Source organism: Magallana gigas, chromosome 4 (assembly GCF_963853765.1).
Source record: "Magallana gigas chromosome 4, xbMagGiga1.1, whole genome shotgun sequence".
NCBI classification, from domain to species: domain Eukaryota; kingdom Metazoa; phylum Mollusca; class Bivalvia; order Ostreida; family Ostreidae; genus Magallana; species Magallana gigas.
The window spans coordinates 28,610,276-28,635,342 of NC_088856.1; the positions used below are offsets into that span (position 1 = coordinate 28,610,276).

Genomic DNA, 25,067 nt, shown 5'->3' on the forward strand with positions numbered 1-25,067 from the left:
TGTAATTTTTGCCTTTCTTCACTTGCGAACGATTTCGCCCTGTCTTGATATTCGCCAAGACATAGGTTTGTTTAAAGAGATAATTTACGACCTTGGCATGCGCCCAGTCTTAAATTCGCCCCCAGACAACGAGGGCGATAGGGGCGAAATAAAACGGGGGCGAAAATTTCCCTGTTTACAGTATTAAGTATGGAATCATATATTGAAATTGACAGAATTTTTCCAAATTGCGTTAGCGCACCACCAATGACATGTACCATCCAATAAAAAGATCAATCAACAATCCAACTATATAATCGACTGAAACAATCGATACATCGATATATCGATCAATCAATCAGTCAGGAAATCTACAAAATATCTATACACAAATATATCACAGTAAGTTAGTTGTGTCCAATAAATATTTGGATGTTTTACATTATCAAATAGTTACACCCCCCCCCCCTTTCCCTCGTTTGTTAAATAATTTTTCCCCGAGAGGCGATGGTCAAACATGGTTTACCACACGCAAGCATGCAGAGTAAAAACACAGTGCATCAATGAATGCTTACACCAATTGACTCTATGACTTTGATTACTAATGATTTTATACAAAAATACCCAGTTACAAAATTAACGAGAAAAAGAAAATGGTAAATATTAACAAAAACAATTTTGCATGCATTTTGAAGTTTCTTTGACTGCACAATGCATTAATAATTTTCCTAAGATTTCTTAAATGAATCTGGTTATACAAATTTGAAAATGGTTTTCATGTAGCCTAATATATGTGTTTAAACAAACTTAATATTGTTAATATCCTAAGAGGTAGTGCTCTATCACCTATAAACACTATGTTTACGTCAGCAGCGTGACGTCACCGTTGTCAAGATGGGATTGGTTGTCCGATCGTGTGCACTTGACCGTGACGGAGTGTGAAAAATTTCTCTCTGTCGATTTTCTTTTTATCCAACTCTTCTCCAAGCTTGACTGGGGGCTCCAGGTAAAACTGACCAATAAGAAAATCAGATACAAATTACAAACAACTCCCTTTTCAATGGGAATATGAATTATTGGTAATGAAGATAAACTGACCTCCCGTGTCATTTTGAAGGTTCCCCAGTGGATTCCCAGGGCGTGCCTCGCTTTGACATCCTCGTATACCTTCACTGCTTCTTCCGGGTCAACGTGCATAGGCCTCATAAACCATCTAAATCAAAGTGTTGAGAACTGCATTTAATATAATATAATAATACGTCTAGTTGATGTTCATTGTCAGGTACACGTATGTGATAAAGTGACACAAAAGCTAAATTTCAGCACAACATACGACACGCACTTAAATGGCATCGTTGATTAAACTAGATATATATAATCAAAAGGAATTATTAATATTTTTTATTCTGATTTGTTTTAAAAAATATTTAATTCAGGGGGCTGGATTGGGAACAAATTATCCATCATATTTGACTTTAAAATTTCAGTTTAATATTTTTTAATTATCAATAAACTTTAATTGTTTTGAGAAGAAAAACACCTAGATTCTAGTATATAAGTTGTCATGGCCATCCAGTCCTCTTTTTTTATTTTAAAAAGGGAGTATTAATTATTATTTATTACGAAGTTTAACCTTGGATAATATGCGCCAATGGGAATTGCGGCAAAGTCGATAGGACCATATTTTCTGCCAATCTGTTTGAACCCACTGCAGTAACCAGTGTCTCCAGCAAAGTAGAAGCTGTGTCGGGGTCCTTTAACAATCCAACTACACCACAGCGCCTGGGCACATGTAACCAACACAATCATATTACATGTAGTGATACACGTGTATATTGTACATGTGTAATAGACATATTAAATGATGTAAACGCTTTACTTGAATACATTCAACGTATATACTTTCATTTTACATAATCTGGTTAAATTCGTAATGCAACGTACATCATTGTATACTTTCTATTAGTATATATCTTGCCACTTGAAATAACGTACCTTCATTGAATCCCACAAGGTTCGTTCACAACGATGTTGGCATGGTACACTAGCGAATTTAAAATCGGGTCTCCCTGGGAATTCTGCCTCCTCCCACCAAGACAGCTCCACCACATTTTTACAACCTGCGTTGATCATCCATTCCTTCGTTCCCGAGGCAACGAACCACGTGATCTTGTTGTCATATTTGGAATTGAGGCTCTTAACGCTTCCATGATCTAGGTGATCATAGTGATTGTGGCTAATGATGATTGCGTCTATGTGGGGCAAGTCTTTAACTTTGCAGGGTGGGGGTCGATATCGTTTGGGTCCCAGAAACTGCACGGGGGAACACCTGTCACTAAATACAGGGTCCGCAAGAATTGTGAGTCCGTCCATTTGTACTAGAACGCTGGCGTGGCCTATCCACATGATCTGAATGTCCGATTCTGGTGGGTTTTTCAGTTTCTGGAAATTAGGGGTCTCTACGGGGAGAGTCTTGTCCAATTCCTGTGATGAAACAAATAAAGAAGAACAGGTTTTTTAAATAAAATAAAATTGAACACTTTAATTTGGTACATGCCTTCATATGATAATTTTCAACACAGAAAAAATTAATAAAATTCAAAATGTTTAAAAGTGACATTCTAGTAGAATCGATGTCAGTACTAAAGTTCATGTTCTGTTCTTGCAGACTCTTGGGTTCATGATTTGGCTTTTTAATCAAACGTACCCTTGGACTCGGAATGTTGCTGTGATCTTCGCTTCTCATGAGTTTCAGAAATGTTCCCATTCCTGGGGTGTCTTCCCAGGTGTCAAATGGGTTTTGGTACCTGCCGTTCTTAAAGATGGGGCGGATCAAGTCCTCCTCTGTACTGTCCATTTCTTAATTCATAACATAATTTTAATGCATTGATTTTTTCACACTTATATATAAACAATAGCACACTGTCGGATCAGAGAAATAAATAACGTTATTTATGTCTCTGGTCGGATACAATTAGTACTACAGTATCAGGCCTTCTATGGCAATTTTTACATCAAGAGAAATTTTACAGATTAACAAAGGCCTTTACGATTAACCGATATCTTATAGTTTAAGCTGTACGCCAAATAATTTTATATATTTAAAAAAAAAACCCACATGGATATACAATGAATTAAAGCAACACACAATGTTAATGCTTAAGTTGTAATGAATTTATTTCTTGGCGATCTGGCGCACCATACTGTCTTTCATACTGATTAGCTGAGGGTACATATGAATATTTATGTTGTAAACAAAACACGGATGTAACAGTTTTAAAAATGCTTTCAGTGAATAAACATTTTAAAAGAAATAGAACGATTTTGGACGATGTACTGGTATTTATATTTGATTTTCTTATTAGCTAATACCGCTGATTAGCTTTTAACCCAGTTTTAATAGTTATGTAAAATTTGATGATATAAAGCAATAATATAAATTCAAATTATTAATTTTTGTTGGTATGCTCTGTTTTCATTGAAAGACATACAAATAATCAAAAAATTAACTTACCTTATGATTTTGACAGGCTTTTAATTATTGGAGACTTCAGAAGAAACAAACAGTCGTGTATTGGATAAAATTCCTCGAGCGATTCGCGTTCTAATTAGCGACCCTCAAAGTAAGTTTGGAAATCCAGGATAATTACGCAATATCATATTTTTACCAACATGCATCATGGGACGATCTGCGATATCTAACGACAGTTTTCATGGATTCTTCATAACGGGTGCCATTATCTAGAACAACTTGGGTATATTTATGTAAACATTCTGGTCAACCTGTACGGAAGCCCGGGAGAACCATAAAACAAAACTAATTTAAATTTATTCTGGTGTTTGTTTTTATAGATCGTAGATTCTTTGTAACTATTTTCTGTATGCTAAAATTAATTCAAACATATGCCAATCTTATTGTATTATTTTTCTTCTTAATATTTTACCAAAAAATCATATAACAAACATGAATTAAAAAGAGATAAGGTTTGCGTACTAATATTTCTATGTGATATGGACAACGTATATACATGTGTATTTGGAAAACGAGTTTTAAAATGTACACAGACTTAGATAGAAAACTAACTGTCAAATCATTACGTATATCTTTGCATGTGATCAAAAGCTAATCTACAGTAGCATGGGATGTAACACTAGATGATATACCGCGCAAATTATACGACTATGCCAGGATATATCAAGGAGCGTGCAGGGATAAAAAAAAAACTAAAACTGAAATAGATAACATATAAATGTACGTAGTCTTTATTTTCTCTATTTTTATTTTTACTTTTTTATTTTTTATTTTTTGTTGGTTTCAGCTGGCCGGAAAAAATCGCTATTTTATTTTATTTTTCAGACTAGTAATTTAGTTAAGGAATGAATTCAATATTTATTTGTTTTTTACGATATAAAATGGTTTGGGGCAGTTTACGCTTTATAAACCGCGAAGCGGTTTATATAAAAGCGTTACAAACTGTTTCAAACCATTTTATATCGTATAAAACTAATAAATATTGAATTCATTGCTTATAATTTAATTTTGTACTCTTGATTGTAGATAAAAACGGTCATTTGACCTTTAAAATGACGTAAAATTGTACAAAATTCAAACGTAACGTCAGGCGTATTGATACATTTTTGACGTTAGTCTTACTATGACGTAGGCAACATTCTTTATACGATATAAAACAATTTTTTAGCCAATCAGAAAGCGCGTTACAACTAGAATTAAATTATTACGCCATATCTTTGAATTTTGGATTTTATAAGTTTCAAATTTTACTTTATTTTTATCCCTGTCCCAAATAAGACTTGTCAAAGGACAGTGAATATGTTAAACCTGCTTCGTCCGATTTTTTTGTTATTATAGTATCAAAATGTTTTCTATACAAACCATTTAAATTAGAAAGTTATGGACTTTCTCCTATTTACACCAACAGAATCAGTCTCCTTTCAAAGTTAGAACTATTCAAAGTAAATAAAAATAATTTCTTTTTGGGCAAACGAAAAAACAAACCAAGATGCATCACGGGAATGTTAGAAAAGGAAACCGTTTGGTTTCGTCCCCCGAATAATTGGAGTTATTCAACCCGCGTGCTATGCATCGATTGTAAAGAAAGCAAACTTCAAAAATATTAGCGAACAAAATGTACACATGTTTATTTGTAATTTGTCTAATCATTTCGACCTTTATTTAAAGCGATGTCAAAGTCGTAATACCACCATACCCGTCTCATCGTCAGAGTTGAACTTTAACATGAGGCGAAATAACGCAGTACCCTTTTATGTCGTTTGTTTTGTTAGCAAATTTTGTACGTATTTTTTTTCATTGAAATTTGGTTTAATTGACTGGAAAAATAACTGCAATGTCTATTACATGTATTATACATATACTTAGCATAACCATTGTTTAAAAGCGTGCAAAAATTGATATAAAATCGGACCAAGCAGCTTTAAGAAAAAATGATAAGACTTGCAAAGCCACACTAAAAAAAGAGGCCAACAGGTAAAAAAAATAATTTCCTTCCATCATAACTCGCAACTCGCAACTCTTAGTGAAACAAACTTATGTGCTACGTTCACGTTTACGTCTACGTTTACGATCTCCGATAGGTTAGTGAAACGGTCGCCTGGACATCCCGTTCTGGAATGATCTTTCCATCAAAACTAAAACTGTATCAAAATGTTCCATTTTATTTATTGACTTTTCTGTATCCAAGGAATCTGCCCGTGATGCATGATGAACTCGTCTTACACTTTTCGCAAAGGCGTTAGTAAGTTAGTAAGTCAACCCGCTTCTTGGTTACCCCGTTCTAGAAAATTCTATCCCGTTTTCTCACCAGACGTTGTGCTAAATTCGCGAGAGAATTAGTTATATCCATCAAAACGAATACCGTGCATTCAAAAAAAGAATTGGCTTATTTTATTTATTTAACATTTGTCAAATCTTAACACCTATTTGTACACTAAATACGTTTCAATTAAATATTTTCACTCTTTACGTATTCATTCAATATTATTTCATTGAAAGTACATATTTTCATGCAAACCGACCTGGATCTGCAAAAGCGTGTCCACCACCTTACTCTCATTTTCGCTATTTCGGGTTGGTTCATGGAAAATAAAAGTAGGTTTTTAATTAATGTTATAATTATTATCAGGTAAAATTCAATTATAGCTTAAGGAAATCATATCACTAGTGAGGAATATCAAAGGTGTAAACATTTAATCTATTATTAAATGCCGTGAGATTAAAACATTTATACAATTACACAATGATTCAAATCTCGGTTTTTTTCTTGAAAAGCATGTTAATTTTAATTAAACGTAAACTTCGCCTATTAAGAAAAAAGCTTGTTCATTATTGGCTATTTCATGTCAGTCTTTCCTTGAAAACGAGTACTTGTTCAGATTTAAAATTCTTAACAATAAAATCAAAAACATGTAAATTTTACACGTGATTTATCAGTGATATACAAAAATGCAATCGCAAGTACAAGTAGAATTAAAATAACTTTTGTTTTTCATGTTTTTGGAAACAAATAGCATGTTCTGTAAAATAGAAATCGGTGTGAACATAATGAAGTGCAGTAAACGGAACAATCTTATATTAAACCGAGACAACTTGAAATATTTGAGAGAGAGAGAGAGAGAGAGAGAGAGAGAGAGAGAGAGAGAGAGAGAGAGAGAGAGTGGGTGGGTGTGTGTGTGGGTGTGTTTGTGTGTGCTGACATTCAGGGGCACAAGTTGATTGTACGCCAAGAATCGGTATTACAAATATAATTAGATGAAGTGGAAAAAAAAGTAATGTCAAGTTTTCAAAGGAGCATGACTTTCAACATCTGAGTGGTCTTACAAATACAAATGCCAAATGCCGTGGTTGAAGTTAAGCCTATTACAATCCATGGTGAGGACAATATATAATCGCTGGATATATTTCAATATTGATAAGTATACTATAGAAGCAGTCACGTTTATTCTCTCAAATGTTGATGTCTAATTAAAATATTTGATTTTTTTAACACTGCCTTTCCAATACTCACATACAAACAGATTGTCATTATTGTCTACAGATAAAGCATAAGGATTCTTCAGATCACAGTTATCAATGTAACAGAGAAACTGTCCATTCTGATTCAGAATGTGGATACAATGGTTGACACCGTCTGCTGTCAGGATATGACTCTGACTGTCTGTTGTAATACCACGAGGTTCAACTGGTTCGTTCTTGGTAACTGAGGGATGACCAGTGTATCTCCATCTGAGTTTCCCGTCCTGATTAACCACCACTACTGCACCAGCTCCACTGTCGGCTACACAGATGTCATGGTTTCTGTTCTCAGTGATGTATTTAATTCTATTATTCCCGGAGTACAAAGGTTTACCTTTATCATCAAATTGAATTGTTTGTTTCTCTGTAGATCTCGAGTAACGGACAACTTTGGCTTGAGTTTTATCATCACTGTACATGGTAACCAAGAGATCACCAGTAGCGGTGATGCAAAGATTAAAGGGATTCCACTCCTCTAATCTGATCAACTCTTCTGTCTTTCCAATATTTACTTCATATACTGTATTCAGTTTTCCGTCAGAGACAATTAGATTCCCATCAATGTCTACATCTAAATCATTAGGAAATTCTCCAGATTTTGTATAGACCGTCTGAAGGAGCGAACCCTTCATGTTGAAGCATTTGATATTATTGGTCTGTCCACTCGTCCATATCCTGTCATCGTTATAACAGGTAACATTGCGTAGTTTTTCATGTCCAGTCTCCATGGTGGCAACAAGCTCCGGTTTATACAGTAGTTCTCTGACTGAAGTATTGGGTTGGTTAAGTGACAAGAGATTATCTCCGGTAGTAGTAGATAATGGAATAATCTTTCCAAACAAGCAATACATCTTCGCATTATCTATTGGTTTTGATATGAATGTTGGCATTGATACGTGAACTTTGGGTGGTAACTTGCTAAACTCTCTGATCCTAGAACTGTATTTAATTGTAGGAGATACTTCAGTGGATTGTTCGAGTTCCTCTAAATCTAGTAAAGTTTGCTTTATGAGAGACTGTACCTGTTTGATTTCATTTAAATGTTTCTGTAAAATGCCTTTGTGTTTTACTTTTATCTCGCTTATTTCAGATTTCATTTTGTTGATAATGATTTCGATTTCTCTCTGCCATTCCGCTCCTTGTTTCGATAATTCTGTTGTAAGTTCCTCATATCCTCTGTCCAGATTGGCAAGTTTCTTTTCCAAGTCAAAGACAATTTCTTCATATTTAGGAGAAATAAGGTTTTCAAATTCTACTTTATCTTTTTCAATGACGTCTTTCTTTGCCTTGTAAACCTCTGATAATTCTACAAATGTATGCCCTCTGTGTTGCACAGATGCCATACATGAAGAACAAACCAAACTATTGTTGCAGTCCTCACACTGAAAATCACAGATTTTGTGTGAATGGGTTTCACATTTCGGAAAAATGAGGGTTGATCTGCGTTCCTCAAAAGGGACTATTTTATGTTTGTCATATTCATCTAAAATATGATCTAGTATACAGGGCTTGCACAGGTTGATATGACAAAAGTCACAGTAGCTGTGTATTATGGCGGTCTCACAAAGGTCACATCGGTGAACATCCTGGGCACTAGATTGTGGATCCATGGTTGCTCTGCAAAAACAAATTTTAATATTTAAAAACTTTATAGTGAATAGCACTAAAAAAATATTTACTTGAAATATAAATGTGCATTCTTAATTTTAATAAACACATCGGGAAATAAAAAGTTGTAGGTATAATATTTTTTAAGTCGAAAATGAAATTGAAACTTTTTTTGAACACTTTATTGCAATTCACAATCAATATCACTAAAACATTTGTAATTAGTTTGGTCTAAGTAATACAAGTCAATAAAGGAATATCCCAACAACCCCTTTTAAAGACTCTCGTATTGGTGCATGTATAAAACTGGGAAGAGCTAAAATTGACCTATCCTCGCTAGTGTAATAGATAACACATGTACGTTTTTCTAGATCCTTCTATTGCTAATCTTATATTGTATTTGATTCATTTTTTTTATTTATACACAAGATAATTGATATAGTAAAGAATATATATCTAATCTGTAATTTTAGAAAACTGATGCCATTCTATTTTAATTTAATATACGAGCAAAGAAACGTGTGACGTCATTTAGCCATTACACATTCTATCAGATAACACCCCTTCCCCAATCTTTCCTTTTTGAGATTGAAAATTGAATATCACGGATCACTTTGAGACCTTTTTGGGGATACTAGTAGATATTTTGAGAAGATGCCGTATCATGTGGCTTTAATATACCTTTAATGTAACATTTTAAAACAACCCCATAAATGTTCATGACAGTAAAATACACAGAACGTAGAGTGAAAGTAGATTGAATTTAATTTCTTGTGCCATTTATATGAATCACTTTTATAAAAGACTTAGAGTTAGGTCAAGTACAAAAAATGAATACACACCGTGTTTAGTAAGAATTTATGTTTTTTTAACCGTCTCAGGCGTCTGGTTACCGGTAACTGCCTAAAACATGGCCGACCCTGCCCTGAATTCTCATAAAAAGGGCAAAATATTAGAGTTACTTTCCTTACGTTATATGTGGTAGTATATTTAACCAATTGGGTCATTTGCGCCACTGGTGATATAGCGTTCGATATCAATTCTATTTCGTTGGTGTAAATATTAGACCCATACTCAGAAGGACAGTATTAATCATTTTACAAAAATTTTAAGAAAGAGTTTGGAGAACGTTTTACTTGGGAAGTCTAATCTCAACTTTCACGATTAAAGAAAAGTTGTAGCGATTCTTTTAAATTTTGATTGAAACAAATGTACTTAGGAATACCCCAGAAGGTAACTACTCCATGGTATGATTTATAAAATCTTTTTATAAAGCTAAACTCTAGTTGAACTCTGTGGCCTAGAAAATGCTTTAACGCATAAATGGATAATTATAAGCAAAATTTAAAAAGAAAAAAATAATTGCTTCAATAAAATAGAAACCTAAGGTTTCGCTTAAGTGTTATCAAACATATAATCGTGATATGAAGTTAATGTAGAGATATAAGAAAATGAATAATGTGTTGTATTAAATTCTTCATATATTATACATGTGTATGACAATTTATTAATATTTTTGTTATTTAAATAAGTACAAATCTAATAATTAAGGCATCAAATGTAGGTAGTAGATCGTAAAACTTAACGAATATTTTATGATATCTATTGATAATCAAATTAATATAATTAGATCGTAACTATTGTAAAGTTAAATCTAAATAGTATCATATAAAACAAATACATGTTTATTAACTTTCAAAAATTCGAAGATTTCAAGAATCCCAACAGGCGTTTATTAATTCCTATTTAACACAACAAATACCCCATTTTCAATAAGATATAAGATAACTGACTTTTTTGTTTGGGGGGGGGGGGGGGTGTATAATCATGCAAACCTACGCAACTCGCGTATTTGAAAAAAAAAGTATTGAACTAATAGCATACGTTACGTTGGTTTGTTGTGTTATCACAAAGACTCTGGAAAATGTTGACATTTTTACGTCATTTTAAAGATCTGAGTGATAATATTTGTAAACATATTAGCAGTTTTGGCATGGGGTACTCCCGTTGAGACCGGACTAATTCGTATTGAGCCTGTAGCTGAGAGTACGAGCAAATTTTTACAAAATAGAGGACGAATTCCACTTTATTCTAAAATGTAAAAGATAGATAGATAGATAGATAGATAGATAGATAGATAGATAGATAGATAGATAGATAGATAGATAGATAGATAGATAGATAGATGGATTACAGAAGTGATCTTTATTAAAGTGTTAGGTCTACAATTATTTCTTAATTAACTTACGACATCCTGTTAAAACTCTCATTTGTAATTTTCCAAATCAAATTCTTATTTTAAACGACAAACACCTCATTATGATAAATGAGTCACTTACAATTAAACCTTTCTTGTCAAACATAACATTAGGTTAGACATATTCAACAAATCACTACTGGCTCAAACAGTACTGTAATTGCTATTTGTTACTGATAGAATCTGATATTTACTGATCGTTTTCTGTTAGTACTGAGAATTCCTGATATTTACTGATAATTTTACTGTTGTTACTGATAATTGCCGTTGATACTGATATTTACTGATATTTACAGAAGTCCTTGTGTGAGTTCTGAGAATTACTAATATTACTAAGATCTACAGTTGGTTCTGGGAATTGCTGAAAATCGCTGAGAATATTTCAAAAAAACAAAACCTTTTTTAACTATACAAAAGACAAAATTCAGATTTAACGCAATTTACATGTGTGTATTCAGTATTTATATGTTACAGTATAGAAACAAAGTATACCATTGAGGAAGTCAGCAAGACTCAAAAGCAAGTCTATTTTCCGTGGCGAAGTTATAACGTCAGAAAAATGGAATTAAAGGCACGCGTATCGTTTTGTGACGTAGGCAAGTTATGTTATACGATAAAGATGAATGAGGATAGCCAGTAATAAAGGGCATTGCAACATGTGTATCAATTCATCGAACTGACGCACCTTTGTGCAGGGAATTAGTCTATTTACAGCGATTTTCAGAGAATCTGCTAAATCTATCGAATTATTCTTATTATGTGAAAACTGAGTAGAGGTATAAATAATATTTCAATCTATATATAGAATCTTTTTTTGAATATATGTTACTCAACATCTCTATTGAGGTTTGGTCCAGCTAATCATATCAAACTTTATCAAATTTATTGATGACATATTATATTATATCATATTATATTATTATGAAAACCTACCCTGAAAAGTTGTTTTCGTGATCCATAGGTTTCTGAGTTTTATCTCTAATATTTATTTGAGATCCGTCTGCGTGGTAATAATGTTATCGTGTTTCAAACACAGTGTCGCTGATAAAATCAAGCGACGCCATTTTAATGAAATATATAGTAAACTGCACATTTTAGTCGAGAAATGCATTTCAGTCTATGGTCCAAACTTTTAAACGATTTAGACGAAATTAATTGTACTCAACACAATAACAGAAGATATAGGTTTGAATCAATTCATAAAAAAATCAATCTGTGTTCTCGGCCAATTTTTTGCAAAACAACTTTCAAGATTTAAAAGATTATATTAAACCTTATATTTTTATTATGACGTCATCAAATCCTTACATCTGCATGAAAACCAAAAAATGAAAATGAGTTGATTGACAAGACTAGCTGACTAACACATCATGTCGAGAAACAAATTATGTAAATACGTATACTAATTAGACATTCTTATAGATGTTATCGAATGCACAAATGCATAGAATGTAAGGTTGTGATGAGAACAAAAATGGCTATTTTTCTTTGCCTGAAACTCTGAGTCAATCAATGCAAAAATAAACAACTATTGACATGATAAGTTTGTAATCGTATAAATTGAATAGATTAAGTCAGGAGAACTTAAATAGATCGGTAGAAAATACAGAAATAATAATTGTAAAAGAAGCAAAACTAATGCATACAATTCAATTAATCTACTTGTTTAAACATGATTTTAAATGAAGGAGTTCAAACGCACACCCGTAGCTTTTAGAACAAAATCTGACAATGTAAGTAACGTTTATAATTTTTTAGCATTTGATAATTATAAATGTTTGGTTTGTATAAACTGCAATTAAGCTTTTTTAGTTATCTCCATTTATGTTTCTAAAATTCATTTGTCATTTTTTAGAAAAATGAATGAATTTGCTAAACTTTGAGTCCTATTGTAACGTCAGCAAACCCGCGAGCTAGGTTAAGCATATATAACAAATTTTTCGCCTTGTTTGTTGTGGTTGAGTTTTTAGAAATTGCAATGCAAGAATATAACATAAGATTATATACTTCATATCTGTATTGTAAGAACACTTCAAGATTTTTGCTGAATAATCAAAAAGCTATGTCATGATTGTACTCATTAAAATTTGCATTGCTTGTTTAAAAAATACAATTGTATATAAATTATCATAAGAAAAAAGAGTGGTCGAAATGTTTTACTTAGATGACGTTGTAATAGATCTAATTTCATAATTTATTATGATGTACTATAGTCTGTCCCAAGATATTAATGCTGCATATTTGAACGATTTTTAATAAAAATACACATACCTGTGACAGAAGTGCAATTAAAATCGATGAAAGGAAAAATTTTCAGGATAACTTCATTCGCACTTTATCATTTTTCCCTCGTAAAAATTCACAGGAACGAAAACAGATTTCCTACGGAGATTTATAATTGGGAATGTTGACATCTTTTCTCCATTCGGAAGTACTGAGTCGGGACACCTCGCGCAATTTTTCAACGTTATCATCCGGGCGTGTTCATCTCCTTGGCAGTGGAAAAACCCTGTAGACATTTTATTTTTAACAGTGTATTGATACCCGCCAAACTGGATGGGGCGTTTCAAAAAGGAAATCTAAGGATTTTTTCATACTTTTGAATAAACATCGTCTGAACCAAGAGGTATTTATAAATATCGAATAATTTTAGGAAATATGCGGCAAAATATCTTGGGACAGACTATAGTATAATTACACATACAAGTCTTGAAAATTTATAATTACTACGCTATTTGTGATTTAGAACTGAGCTTCATAAAGGACATTTTATTTGTACTATATAGAAAAGTAGATTCTTAAAGGTACTGAAACACTAACCGGTTCTATGAGCTTGAGTTTAAACATCGATTTTTAAAGCGCTCACAGGATACATCATCTTTAGATTGTCGTATATGTAACACCAATACAATGTATGTACATGTACTGGTTGGTTATTTCCGAGACAAATTACAGTTTGTAGACAAAGTTTTATCACCGCCCTCAATATCTCTCTCTCTCTTCTCTCTCTCTCTCTCTCTCTCTCTCTCTCTCTCTCTCTCTCTCTCTCTCTCTCTCTCTCTCTCTCTCAGCAGTATGCGCTAACCATTCAACAATCTCAGCAAAATAAAAATGAATATTTCATATCAATCATCGAGGTTTTTTTTTCCATGTCAAGAAAAATTAAAGTGAGTAAAATTTCAATTTCTTTACGTAAAGTAGTTTCTTAAATTTAGGACAATTGTGTGAAGTATGACCAATTTATTTCCGAGATTAAAGTGTTTAGGCTTTATACAATAAGTAATATATGGATACACAATTGCTAATATCACGCAAGAAGGCGCTTCTAGAATTCATTATTTTTGCTTGAAAATTTATACCGTGACAGACGTTAAACGAGCGGTATTTCAACGGAGGCAAAACATAATTATTGGTTGTCCAATAATAATGTCGACATAGAAGACTTCTTCTTTTTAAGGGGGATAAAATGTTTGAAACAGAGATATATGATCACTACCTGAAACGTTCTGTGTGTGAGAGAGAGAGAGAGAGAGAGAGAGAGAGAGAGAGAGAGAGAGAGAGACCGATGTGGATGGGTAGGATTCTTATTATCCATCCTTTTGCATACAACATAAAATGTTGAAAAATTACACATTCTTTTTATGCATATTCGATGCATCAATTTATCTTTCTAAACTATATCAAGTTCTATTGATGAATTATAAACTCTCGTAACTATTACACACGCGCAATGTACAGCTGCTATATCAATTTAAAATAAGAGAATTATCCACGTTTTAATGGATGTTATACCGGATCATTTCATTTCAGATTTGAAATTAATATTTCTATGAACCTGTAAAATATTTTTTTCATAACGATAAAACAAAATACATGAAATCGTAGACATTTGATTTATTGTGGCATATAGAAATTTTCGAGCATTCGGCTAAAATTTAAAATAATTTGATTTTGAATATATTTTTTGTTTCTGTTGACTGCATTAGTTAATTGTAAAAATTCTGTAAAATACGTGTACGCCCGCGTGAATATGGTAAACTTAAGTAAACGAACAGTCTAAAATTAAATGGGGAAATAGGAAAAAATCGAAATTTTAAAATAATTGTTGATATTGAGGCACGGTTAGCATGAAAATATTAATGCCTCGATAACAGAGGAAAGAGCCATCCTGCAACTAGGTGACGCTGTCTTTGAATGTTTGCACATTGCAAAAAATGTTTATATCAATTCGCCGAAAAAAATTTCAATATACACAAAAGTCCCTTTTATTTGATTTGAAATATTTTCGATGTCTAGTTTAAATATTTGATTTTCTTTACACTGCCTTCGTTATACTCACATATAAACAGATAGTCATTATTGTCCACACATAAACTCTAAGGATTCTCCATATTACAGTTATCAGTATAACAGAGAAACTCTCCATTCTGATCACATAAACCAAAAGGATACCTCAGATCACAGTTATCAATGTAACGGAGAAAATGTCCATTCTGATCCAGAATGTGGACACAATTGTTGTCTCTGTCTGTTGTCAGGATACGACTCTGACTGTCTGTTGTGATACCTCGGGTTTTAAATTGTTCGGTTTTTTGGTAACTGGGTAATGGCCGGTGCATTTCCATCTGAGTTTTCTACCCTGATTAACCACCACTACTGCACTAACCTCCAGATATCATGGTTTCTGTTCTCAGTGATGTACTTGCATTTTATCTTAGTATTGCCTGAGTACAGAGGTTTACCGTCATCGTCAAATTGAATGGTTTGTTTGTAGATCCTATGTAACGAACAACTTTCGATTGAGTTTTATCATCAGTGCACATAGAAACCAGGAGATCACTAGTAGAGGTGACACACAGCTGACGAGGCTTTATCCCTGTAATCTTATCAACTCTTCTGTCTGTTCATTTTTAACTCTATTTACTGTTTTTGTTCTTCCATTTGAGTACAGTAGATCCCCTATGTTGTCTACGGCTATATCATTTGGGAATTTCCCTGATTTTGATTTGATTGTCTCAAGGAGTAAACCTTGAATATTGAAGCACTTGATATCATTGGTCTCATCACTTGCCCATATCCTGTGTTCATTACGACAGGTAATATTTCGTTGATATTCATGCCCAGTCTGTATTGTAGCAACAAGCCCCGATTCATCCAGTAGTTCTCTGCCTGATGGGTTTAATTGGTTTAGTGACAATATAATTTCCTCTGTAGCAGTAGATAATGGGATGATCAGTCCAAACAAACTTAACAACTTCCCATTGTCTATAGGTTTTGGAATGAATGTTGGCAGTGATACCTGAACCTTGGGTGGAAGCTTGATGAACTCTGCGATCTTAGTGTATTTCTTGAGTTCCTTTAAGGCCAGTGATGTTTTTTTTATGAGAAATTGTACTTCTTTGACCTTATTCAAATGTTTTAGCAAAATGTGTCTGTGTTTCAATTTAATATCGCTGATTTCAATTTTTATTTTGATAATTACAATTCGATTTCTCTGTGCCGTTGCTCCCCTTGATTGGATATAGCTGTTGTAAGTTTCCCATATCCTCCATCCAGGTTTGCAAATTGCTTTTCCAAGTCAAAGATAATTTCTTCATATGAAGGAGAAATTAGATTTTCTAAATCTATTGTATCCTTTTCAATTACTTCTTTCATTGTCTTGAAAACGTCTGTAACATCTACAAAGTTATATCCCTTGTGTTGTTCAGATGCTATGCAGGAAGAACAAACCAAACTGTTGTTGCAATCTGTGCACCGAAATTCACAAATTTTATGCGGATGTTTTCCACATTTTGGATAAATGAGAGTTGATCTGCGTTCCTTGAAAGGGACAATTTCATGTTTGTCATATTTATCTAATATATGATCTAGTATACAGGGTTTTCAGAGGTTGACATGACAAAAGTCACAGTAGCTGTGTACTATGTCGGTCTCACAAAGGACACATCGATGTACATCCTGGGCACTAGAACGAGGATCCATGATTCAAATATATGAAAATTTAATGTCTTATCAGTTACAGTGATAAGTAAATAGTATTTTGAGAGAAAAATAATTATTACAGGGTATTAACATTTTTTATCTCCATAAACAAATTGAGGAAACATGTTATCTGTACAATATTTTTGCAGTAAAGAAAATGAAATTAATGGGGTTTTTTTAACTACACTTATTTAAAATTTAGATTTACAATGACATATATACATTTGAAAGAATTTGATTTTTACTATAGGAATATCTCGACACACCTTTTTGAAAGAATTGCCCATTGGAATAAAATTTCGAAAAGCTAAAAATCTTAATAATCCTTGGTAGTATCCAAATTGAAAGTATCAAAAATGTTGGTATTTTTATATTATAATTAATCTTACATTGTATTGATTCTTTCTTGATTTTTCTCCAAGTTGTGCATATTGGAAAATATATATAACCTAATCAGTGATGTTTGCTTTTATGTTCCTTTGTATTGTCAAATTGAATTATTTTTAGCAACCGGTTACTCGATTACTTCTCTTATCCAGTAGTGGGTTACACGGATGCTTTTTAGTTAAAGATCTATTATGCATCCCATCCTCTTAACCTATCAGTAGAAATAAAAAACGATTTTACTGTCAATGAATTTTATTCACAGAGAGAGAGAGAGTATTAAATCCTTAAAAACTTACCTGTCTCTAAAACATTCACTTCAAAGACCTTGCAGTATTCTTGTATTGCAGTCTTCTCATGGGCAAGTCCCCATTGGATTGATGCTCTTTTTTTCCAAGTTGTATGCACTCAGTAGTCTTTTTTTCAAGGACATGTTTAACCAAAAAAATTTCGAATGGATTTTGAAATGATCTAAATCTTGTTATTTTAAAAAACATACTCTCAAATAAAATAAAGCTACTGTAGTTTTATCATTTATTGAATAGCACAATATTGTGTCAATTTTATTTTTATTTTTTTTAAGTAGATCATTAAAATGAAGAAATCATCGAAGATATATGGTTTTTTCAAATATGTTCAGGGCTACTGTTGAAGAATTTACATCATATTCTCAATAGTGTGTGATTTTAAAAATTCAGAAAAACTGATATCTTGAAACTAAGTATCTTTAAATATTTCATAATGCATCTTTACTAATGAGGTTGAGGAGACATGCACAGTGTTTTTTGAAAATCATACCTGTTTTTTCGAACAGCTGTAACAATTTGTCCAAAATTGGATGCTGTGAAACGCAGCTTGCGAACTCTGGCCCACAAGGTATTTTCCCGCTGCCCTATAGTGGTCCATGCAGTCTGGATAATTTGCTCTGGGGACATTGAAAGCTTCTCCCTATAATCATGGTTTTTAATTAGATAGTGATTCTGTTAGAAGATATATTTAAGGGAAAAAAGCTGATATATGTACCATCGGCTTGATTAGAATATTATTGATACAGTGCAATATAAATATGCTGTCAAAATATTAGGTTTAAACATGCCTTAAAAAGGATTACTTGCATTCAGCATCCAAGAAATCTTTACTTTGAAATAGTGCTTGTATCAAGACAACAGGACTATCTTAAGTTGTGGGTTCTTTCGACAGAATCCAGTGCATTGCTGTACAAATAAATTAAATCAGAAATATTTTAGTCTGAAATAAAATTCACAAAGTGCATGTTTCTGCTTGGCATTAACTTATGAGAATATTGTTAAATAAGAACCTTCAGTTTCTGTTCGTTGACATTTGACATTACAAATATTGAAATTAAATATACTGCAAGCATTTGTGTCAATACAAATATGCTTGTCTGATTCATTTTTAGTAAAATGTTATAACAGCCATGGCTTAATACAACCAAAAAATAACACTAATATCAAAGTACATTTAATATCAAAATTCCAGATACACAAAAAAGTATCTTATAATGATAAATCTGAAAAAAAAGTCAACACCCCCCCCCCCCCCCCCAACAAATCAAGTTTAAAAAAAAAAGAATGAATACATCCAACGTGAGAACATATTAAAAGGGAAGAAATTGAACATGAACTGGGAGAACCTGTAAATCTGCCTAATTGGCTAAGTTGATTATAAAAATATAATCGGTCTTCATCCGTCACCACACGTTTTAAGGCTCTATAAGTGTGTGATATTAGATATATAAATATCCACAATTTTTACTGAAATTAAGTATTTTTTGTTGAAACGTTGCTTTGAAAATAAAAAAAAACTACATGTACCTGTATCCTGGTTGTTTTGGTGGAAATAATTCCTCCATGGTTGTTGTCACCTTTGGCTGTGCTGACTTTGGATGTTTTAACCAACTGCATTTTATGTCGGTTTTGCTTGCCTTCTTATATCTGCAATTTATAAAGAATTATGGTAAAAAATATTTGATGGAAAAACAACTGAATATACAGCAATTATGAGAAATGCATGTTGCATTTTATAATGATATCTGAAGAATTTTCACTCATCATTTACTACCCTTGAGTTGACATCTAATACACATCAAAAGTGAACAGATTGTCCAATGATTTTCAAACATTAACCACATTTTACAATAATATACCAGAACACTTGCCCATAAAGGAGAGTTGCTGCCACATAATGACACTTATACCTCCCCATAGGACACTCGCATGATGATGACTCCACCACACCGTTATCTTCAGATTCAAGGAATATCTATTGCAATGCATTGTAACATTAAAAAGAGATACAATACATGTACATGTACCTACACTTGTCAACAGACAAAAAATTTAATCTTTCTCAATCTGTTGTAATTCATACACACGATCTAATCATACACGTGTGGTACAATAGAATTATCCAATAATCAGATATATAGGTATGTCTGTGCTTGCTTGCAGATTTGTTTATGCATGTACGATAACGTTAGAAAAATGGTTTGTTTTGTTTTCAAGTATGATTACATCATATAAGGAGCAATCTTTCGAAATGTTAATGATTTTTTTTATCAAAAGAGTAAAAGATATGTTATAGCCTATACGTGAGTAACAAATCAACAACGCACCTGAACTTTGTATGATATGTCCCTCATTGATGCTTGAACATTGGCAGTAATGACACGCAACTCGTCAAACGCGAAACGGAGAACCCTCTGAGACTCAACTGCAGCTTCACTTTTCCTTTTAATCTTTGTTAAACCCTCAACATAGTTTGCCCAATACAATATCGATAACGCCATATCGCTAGAGGTACCCGGAAGTTAATAATCTCGTCAAATCTCGTTGGTCAGCTGACGAGACTTACAGACCCTATATCAACCATTAATGATAAATCGCCGCCTAATGATACAATTTTATCATTAAGCGTTGCGAATGCAAATCTTAAGATTTGCGCACGAATTGTGCATTGCACTTCTTTGCTTAATTTACAGTGACAGCTTCAAGTACATCGATAAAAGATTTCATGTATATTACTAAAAACATTATTCTTATGCGTTTGTCTTGAGATTAAATCATTTATAGAGATATATAAGGATTCAAATCACGTGTTTCTTTACATGCATATGAATTTTAATTGAAAGTAAACTTCATATATTAAGAATAAAGTTTGTTCAGTCCTTGCTCTTTAGGAAATCAACAGCTCATTTTTATTGCATGTAATGCTTTCGCATTACTTTCACATGAATCTGACTAATGATACGCATTCCGCTCATTTCTTGAAAGGGAATTCTTGTTCAGATTTGAAATATTTAACAGCAAAATCAAAAACATGAAAATTTTACCCGTGATTTATAAATGACACACAAAAGAAATCGGATCGAGGGAACATATATGTTTAATAATAAGTTTAATGTTTAACTATTCTTTTGCTTTTGATATTTTTGGAAACAGATGGGATACTCTGTAAAATTGAAATCGTAGTGAACATGATTAACTGCATTAAACAGAACAATCTTATATCAAACCGAGACAACTTGATATATTAGAGAGAGGGTGCTGAAATACAAAGGCACAAGTTGGTTATACGGCAAGAATGGGTAGTACAAAATAATGAGATGAAGACTAGTGGGAAAAGTAATGTCAAGTTTTCAAAGGAGCAGACATCCAGCACCTGAGTAGTCGTATATATACAAATGCCGTTATAGTATTAAAGCCTATTATAATCCAAGGTGAGGAAATATACGCTGGATATATTTGAATATTGATAATTATACTACAGAGGAGTCACGTTTATTCTATATACAAAATGTTAAAATTGTTGATGTCTAATTTGAATATTTGATTTTTTTTACATTGGCTTTCCAATACTCGCAGACAAACAGATTGTCGTTATTGTCAACGCATATACCATAAGGACTCTTTAGATCACAGTTATCAATGTAACGGAGAAAATTTCCATTCTGATCCAAAATGTAAATACAATGGTTTTCAAAGTCTGCTGTCAGGATACGACCCTGACTGTCTGTTGTGATACCACGGGGTTTACATGTTTTGTTCGTGGTAACTAATGGATGAGCAGTGTATCTCCATCTGAGTTTCCCGTCCTGATTAACCACCACTACTGCACCAGCCACACTGTCAGCTACACAGATGTCATGGTTTCTGTTCTCAGTGATGTATTTAGTATAACCATTCCCTGAGTACAGAGGTTTACCTTCATCATCAAATTGAATGGTTTGTTTCTCTGTAGATCCTGAGTAACGGACAACTTTGGATTGAGATTTATCATCACTGAACATGGTAACCAGGAGATCACCAGTAGAGGTGACACACAGATTAAAGGGCGTCCATCCCTGTAATCTGATCAACTCGTCTGTCTTTCCATTATTTACTCTATACACTGACTTAATTCTTCCCTCAGAGACAATTAGATTTGAATCGCTGTATACAGTAATACCCAGGGGTAATTTTCCAGATTTTGTATAGACCGTCTGGAGGAGTGAACCTTTACTGTTGAAGCATTTGATTTCATTGGTCTCCCCACTTGTCCAAATCCTGACCTCGTTATCACAGGTAATATTGCGTAAGGATGCATGCCCAGTCTCTATTGTGGCAACCATCTTCGGTACATCTAGTAGTTCTCTGACTGAAGTATTGAGTTGGTTTAGTGACAAAACAGTTTCCTCAGTAGCAGTAGATAATGGGATAATCTTTCCAAACAAAGTATACAGCTTATCACTGTTTGTTGGGTTTGGAATGAATGTTGGCAGTGATACTTGAACCTTAGGTGGAAGCTTGCTGAACTCTCTGATCTTAGAGCTGTACTCAATAGTAGGAGATACGTCAGTGGATTTCTGGAGTTCCTCTAAGGCTAGTAAAGTCTGCTTTATGAGAGACTGTATCTGTTTGATTTCATCTAAATGTTTCTGTAAGATGTCTTTGTGTTTTACTTTCATATCGCTGATTTCAGTTTTCATTTTGTTGATAACGTTGTCGATTTCTCTATGCCATTGCTCTTTTTGTTTAGAAATTGTTGTTGTAAGTTTCTCATATTCTCCATCCAGGTTGGCAATTTGATTTTCCAAGTCCAGTGCAATATCATCATATGTAGGAGAAATAAGGTTATCTAATTCTACTTTATCTTTTTCCATTACCTCTTTCTTTGTCTTGTAAACCTCTGATAATTCTAGAAATTTATGGCCTCTGTGTTTTTCAGATGCCATACAAGATGAACAAATCAAAATGTTGTTGCAATTCTCACATTGAAAATCACAGATTTTGTGTGAATGTGTTTCGCATTTCGGATAAATGAGGGTTGATCGTCGATCCTGGAAGGGGACTATTTTATGTTTGTCATATCCATCTGTAATGTGTTCACCTATACAGGGCTTGCACAGGTTGACATGACAAAAGTCGCAGTAGCTGTGTACTATGGGGGTCTCACAAAAGTCACATTGGTGCACATCCTGGGCAGTAGAATGTGGATCCATGGTTGTTCTGAAAAAAAAATTAAATTCAAACACTTAATAAATTGTTAATACCATTTTTTAAAAAGACTTACTTGAAATATACATGTACTTGTACATTCTTAATCATAATAAAACACGTCGAGAAATAAAAAAAATTGTAGGTACAATATTTTTTAATTCGAAAATGAAATTAAAACTGTTTTTGAACAACACTTTCTTGCAATTCACAATCAATATAACAAAAAAAATAATAATTATAATTTGATCTAAGTAATACATGTCAATTGAGGAATACCCTAACAACCCCTCTTAAAGAATCTCGCATTGGTGTATAACTTAAGGTATCCCATCCATATTTGGACCAAATTGTTCCAACCTTGAATATCTATCATGTATTTAATACTTTGATATGTATTTGAAGCATTTACGAGTAGAAAAAGATTTACCGAGAGAAATCTTCAAAAATATTATTGACTAAGCAGTAATCAATTAATGAAGATTGCATTAAGGTCTATGGAAACTATCACATTTTTGTAAATAAAAAAGTAATTACTAGGAATATCAAAAAATGCTTTGGTGGAAAGATGTATTTTATCATTAGAAATACAACAAATATTGAAATTAAATTTTATACCGTGTAGATTGTTTTAGAATTAATTTTTATAGAATAACAGCAAAGGGGGACAACTCTTCAAAAAAAGAAAAGGTCATTAAAAAGGACACATTCCACTCTTTCATATTGATACTTATATAGGAAAATTATGTTCAAGTATACTGAGTATTTAGCCCATACATACCTGTTATGCATCCACAATCATTGAATCTGAGGCTATTATAGATCGGATACCTTAAACTGGAAGAGCTAAAATTGGTCTATCCTTGCTAGTGTATTATAACACGTGTACGTTTTTCTAGATCCTTCTATTGCTAATCTTATATTGTATTTGATTCATTTTTCATTTATTCACAAGATAGGAAATTGTTCAAATAAAGAATATAAATCTAATCGGTGATTTAGAAAATGTTTTGCCATTCGTTTATTTGATTTAATTTACGAGCAAAGAAACGTGTGATGTCATTCAGTCATTACACATTCTAGCAGATACGCCCCTTCCCCAATCTTTCCTTTCTGAGATGGAAATAAATATCACGGATCACTTTGAGACCTATTTGGAGAAACATATTTTGAAAAGATGCTATATCGTGTGTTTTTGATTTACCTTTAATGTACAGTTATTAATAAAACAACCCCATAAATGTTCACAACCGTAAAATACACAGAACGTAAAGTGAAAGTAGACCTAACTTGTAATTTCTTATGCCACTTATTTTAATCCCTTTTATAAACGATTAAGGTTTGGTTAAGTACAAAAAAAAGAATACTTACCGTGTTTAGTAAGAATATAAGTATCTTTAACCGTCTGGGTTCCTTGCCCAAAACATGGCCGATCCTGCTCTGAGTTCTGATAAACAACGCAGTAAATGATAATAAAAAATAATTAGAGTTATTTCCCGTTCATTATTGTCAATCTTGGCGGAGTGAAAACTTTTGCTCATTTTACATGTATCTCTTGTGGTAATAAATTGATAAAATTTCAATTGCTTCATTTACGCCATCGAGTAATACAGCTGTGGATCCAAGTTTTATTTCTTTGGTGTAAAGATGAGGCCCAAACGCAGAAGGATGCTATTTTTGGAAGGAGTTTGGAGCACGTTTTTCTGAGGAGAGTCCAAACTCGATTTTGACAAGGTTGAAGTAAAGAAAAGTAAAGTTGTAGCGATTCTTCTATATTATAATTTTGAAAAAATGTACTTCTGAATATCCTAAAAAGTCAGGACGTCATTGTATAGATCTTTTCATAGTGCTTAATTCTAGTTGAACTCCAAAAAAAATATTAACATACCTTTATGCATAGTGTACAAATGTTACACCCGCTAAAATAATTCACTATAAGCAAAAAAAATGCTTTGATGTTTTCTGTGGGTATGATGATAGCAAACACTGCAAAATAGAAACTTAAAGTTTCGCTTAGGTGTTATCAAACATAGATGATATGCAATTCATGTAAAGATTTAAGGAATAAGGAATCATTTTTTGAGTATTATGAGGCGATAATTTCGGTCGGGCGCTTTATGATAGATTTGACCACGCCCCGACCGAAATTATTACCTCATAATATTCAATGAATGCTTCCTGATTCCTTATTACTTTATATTTATATAATTTTCGGCAGTTGTATGATTAAAATTAGAATATTAAGTATGCAAACCCCGCTTGCACCCCAACAGTACGCCATTCGAATTTATTGGGCTGTATAGCACAAAAT

At 32.9% G+C, this 25,067-nt stretch overlaps 3 protein-coding genes across 6 annotated transcripts; all 3 read right to left on the reverse strand.

Annotated features, from left to right (window-relative positions):
• Positions 1-75: 75 nt before the first annotated feature.
• On the reverse strand, positions 76-3,637 carry LOC105331080 (N-acyl-phosphatidylethanolamine-hydrolyzing phospholipase D). Its single transcript, XM_020068480.3, has 6 exons — positions 3,494-3,637; positions 2,687-2,838; positions 1,975-2,463; positions 1,613-1,761; positions 1,078-1,192; positions 76-991 (listed from the first exon to the last, which is right to left on the reverse strand). The coding sequence occupies exons 2-6, from the start codon at positions 2,834-2,836 to the stop codon at positions 869-871; spliced, it is 1,026 nt and encodes a 341-aa protein (XP_019924039.3). The 5' UTR covers positions 2,837-2,838; positions 3,494-3,637; the 3' UTR covers positions 76-868.
• Positions 3,638-6,533: 2,896 nt separating this feature from the next.
• On the reverse strand, positions 6,534-24,501 carry LOC117682172 (tripartite motif-containing protein 2-like). 3 transcript variants are annotated; one of them, XM_066081891.1, is made up of 2 exons: positions 24,128-24,501; positions 6,534-8,647 (listed from the first exon to the last, which is right to left on the reverse strand). In XM_066081891.1, exon 2 carries the CDS (start codon positions 8,638-8,640, stop codon positions 6,976-6,978), a length of 1,665 nt encoding a protein of 554 aa, XP_065937963.1. In that variant the 5' UTR covers positions 8,641-8,647; positions 24,128-24,501; the 3' UTR covers positions 6,534-6,975. The 3 variants fall into 3 exon arrangements, with proteins under 3 accessions (XP_065937963.1, XP_034305116.2, XP_011421416.3); XM_034449225.2 differs by lacking the exon at positions 24,128-24,501 and adding an exon at positions 9,481-9,569 and having other exon boundaries at positions 6,535-8,647; XM_011423114.4 differs by lacking the exon at positions 6,534-8,647 and adding an exon at positions 21,002-22,768 and having other exon boundaries at positions 24,128-24,244.
• On the reverse strand, positions 17,868-20,852 carry LOC109620921 (uncharacterized). 2 transcript variants are annotated; one of them, XM_066081892.1, is made up of 4 exons: positions 19,897-20,852; positions 19,441-19,544; positions 19,097-19,216; positions 17,868-18,209 (listed from the first exon to the last, which is right to left on the reverse strand). In XM_066081892.1, the coding sequence occupies exons 1-4, from the start codon at positions 20,068-20,070 to the stop codon at positions 18,014-18,016; spliced, it is 594 nt and encodes a 197-aa protein (XP_065937964.1). In that variant the 5' UTR covers positions 20,071-20,852; the 3' UTR covers positions 17,868-18,013. The 2 variants fall into 2 exon arrangements, with proteins under 2 accessions (XP_065937964.1, XP_065937966.1); XM_066081894.1 differs by lacking the exon at positions 17,868-18,209 and adding an exon at positions 18,343-18,475 and having other exon boundaries at positions 19,897-20,406.
• Positions 24,502-25,067: the final 566 nt, after the last annotated feature.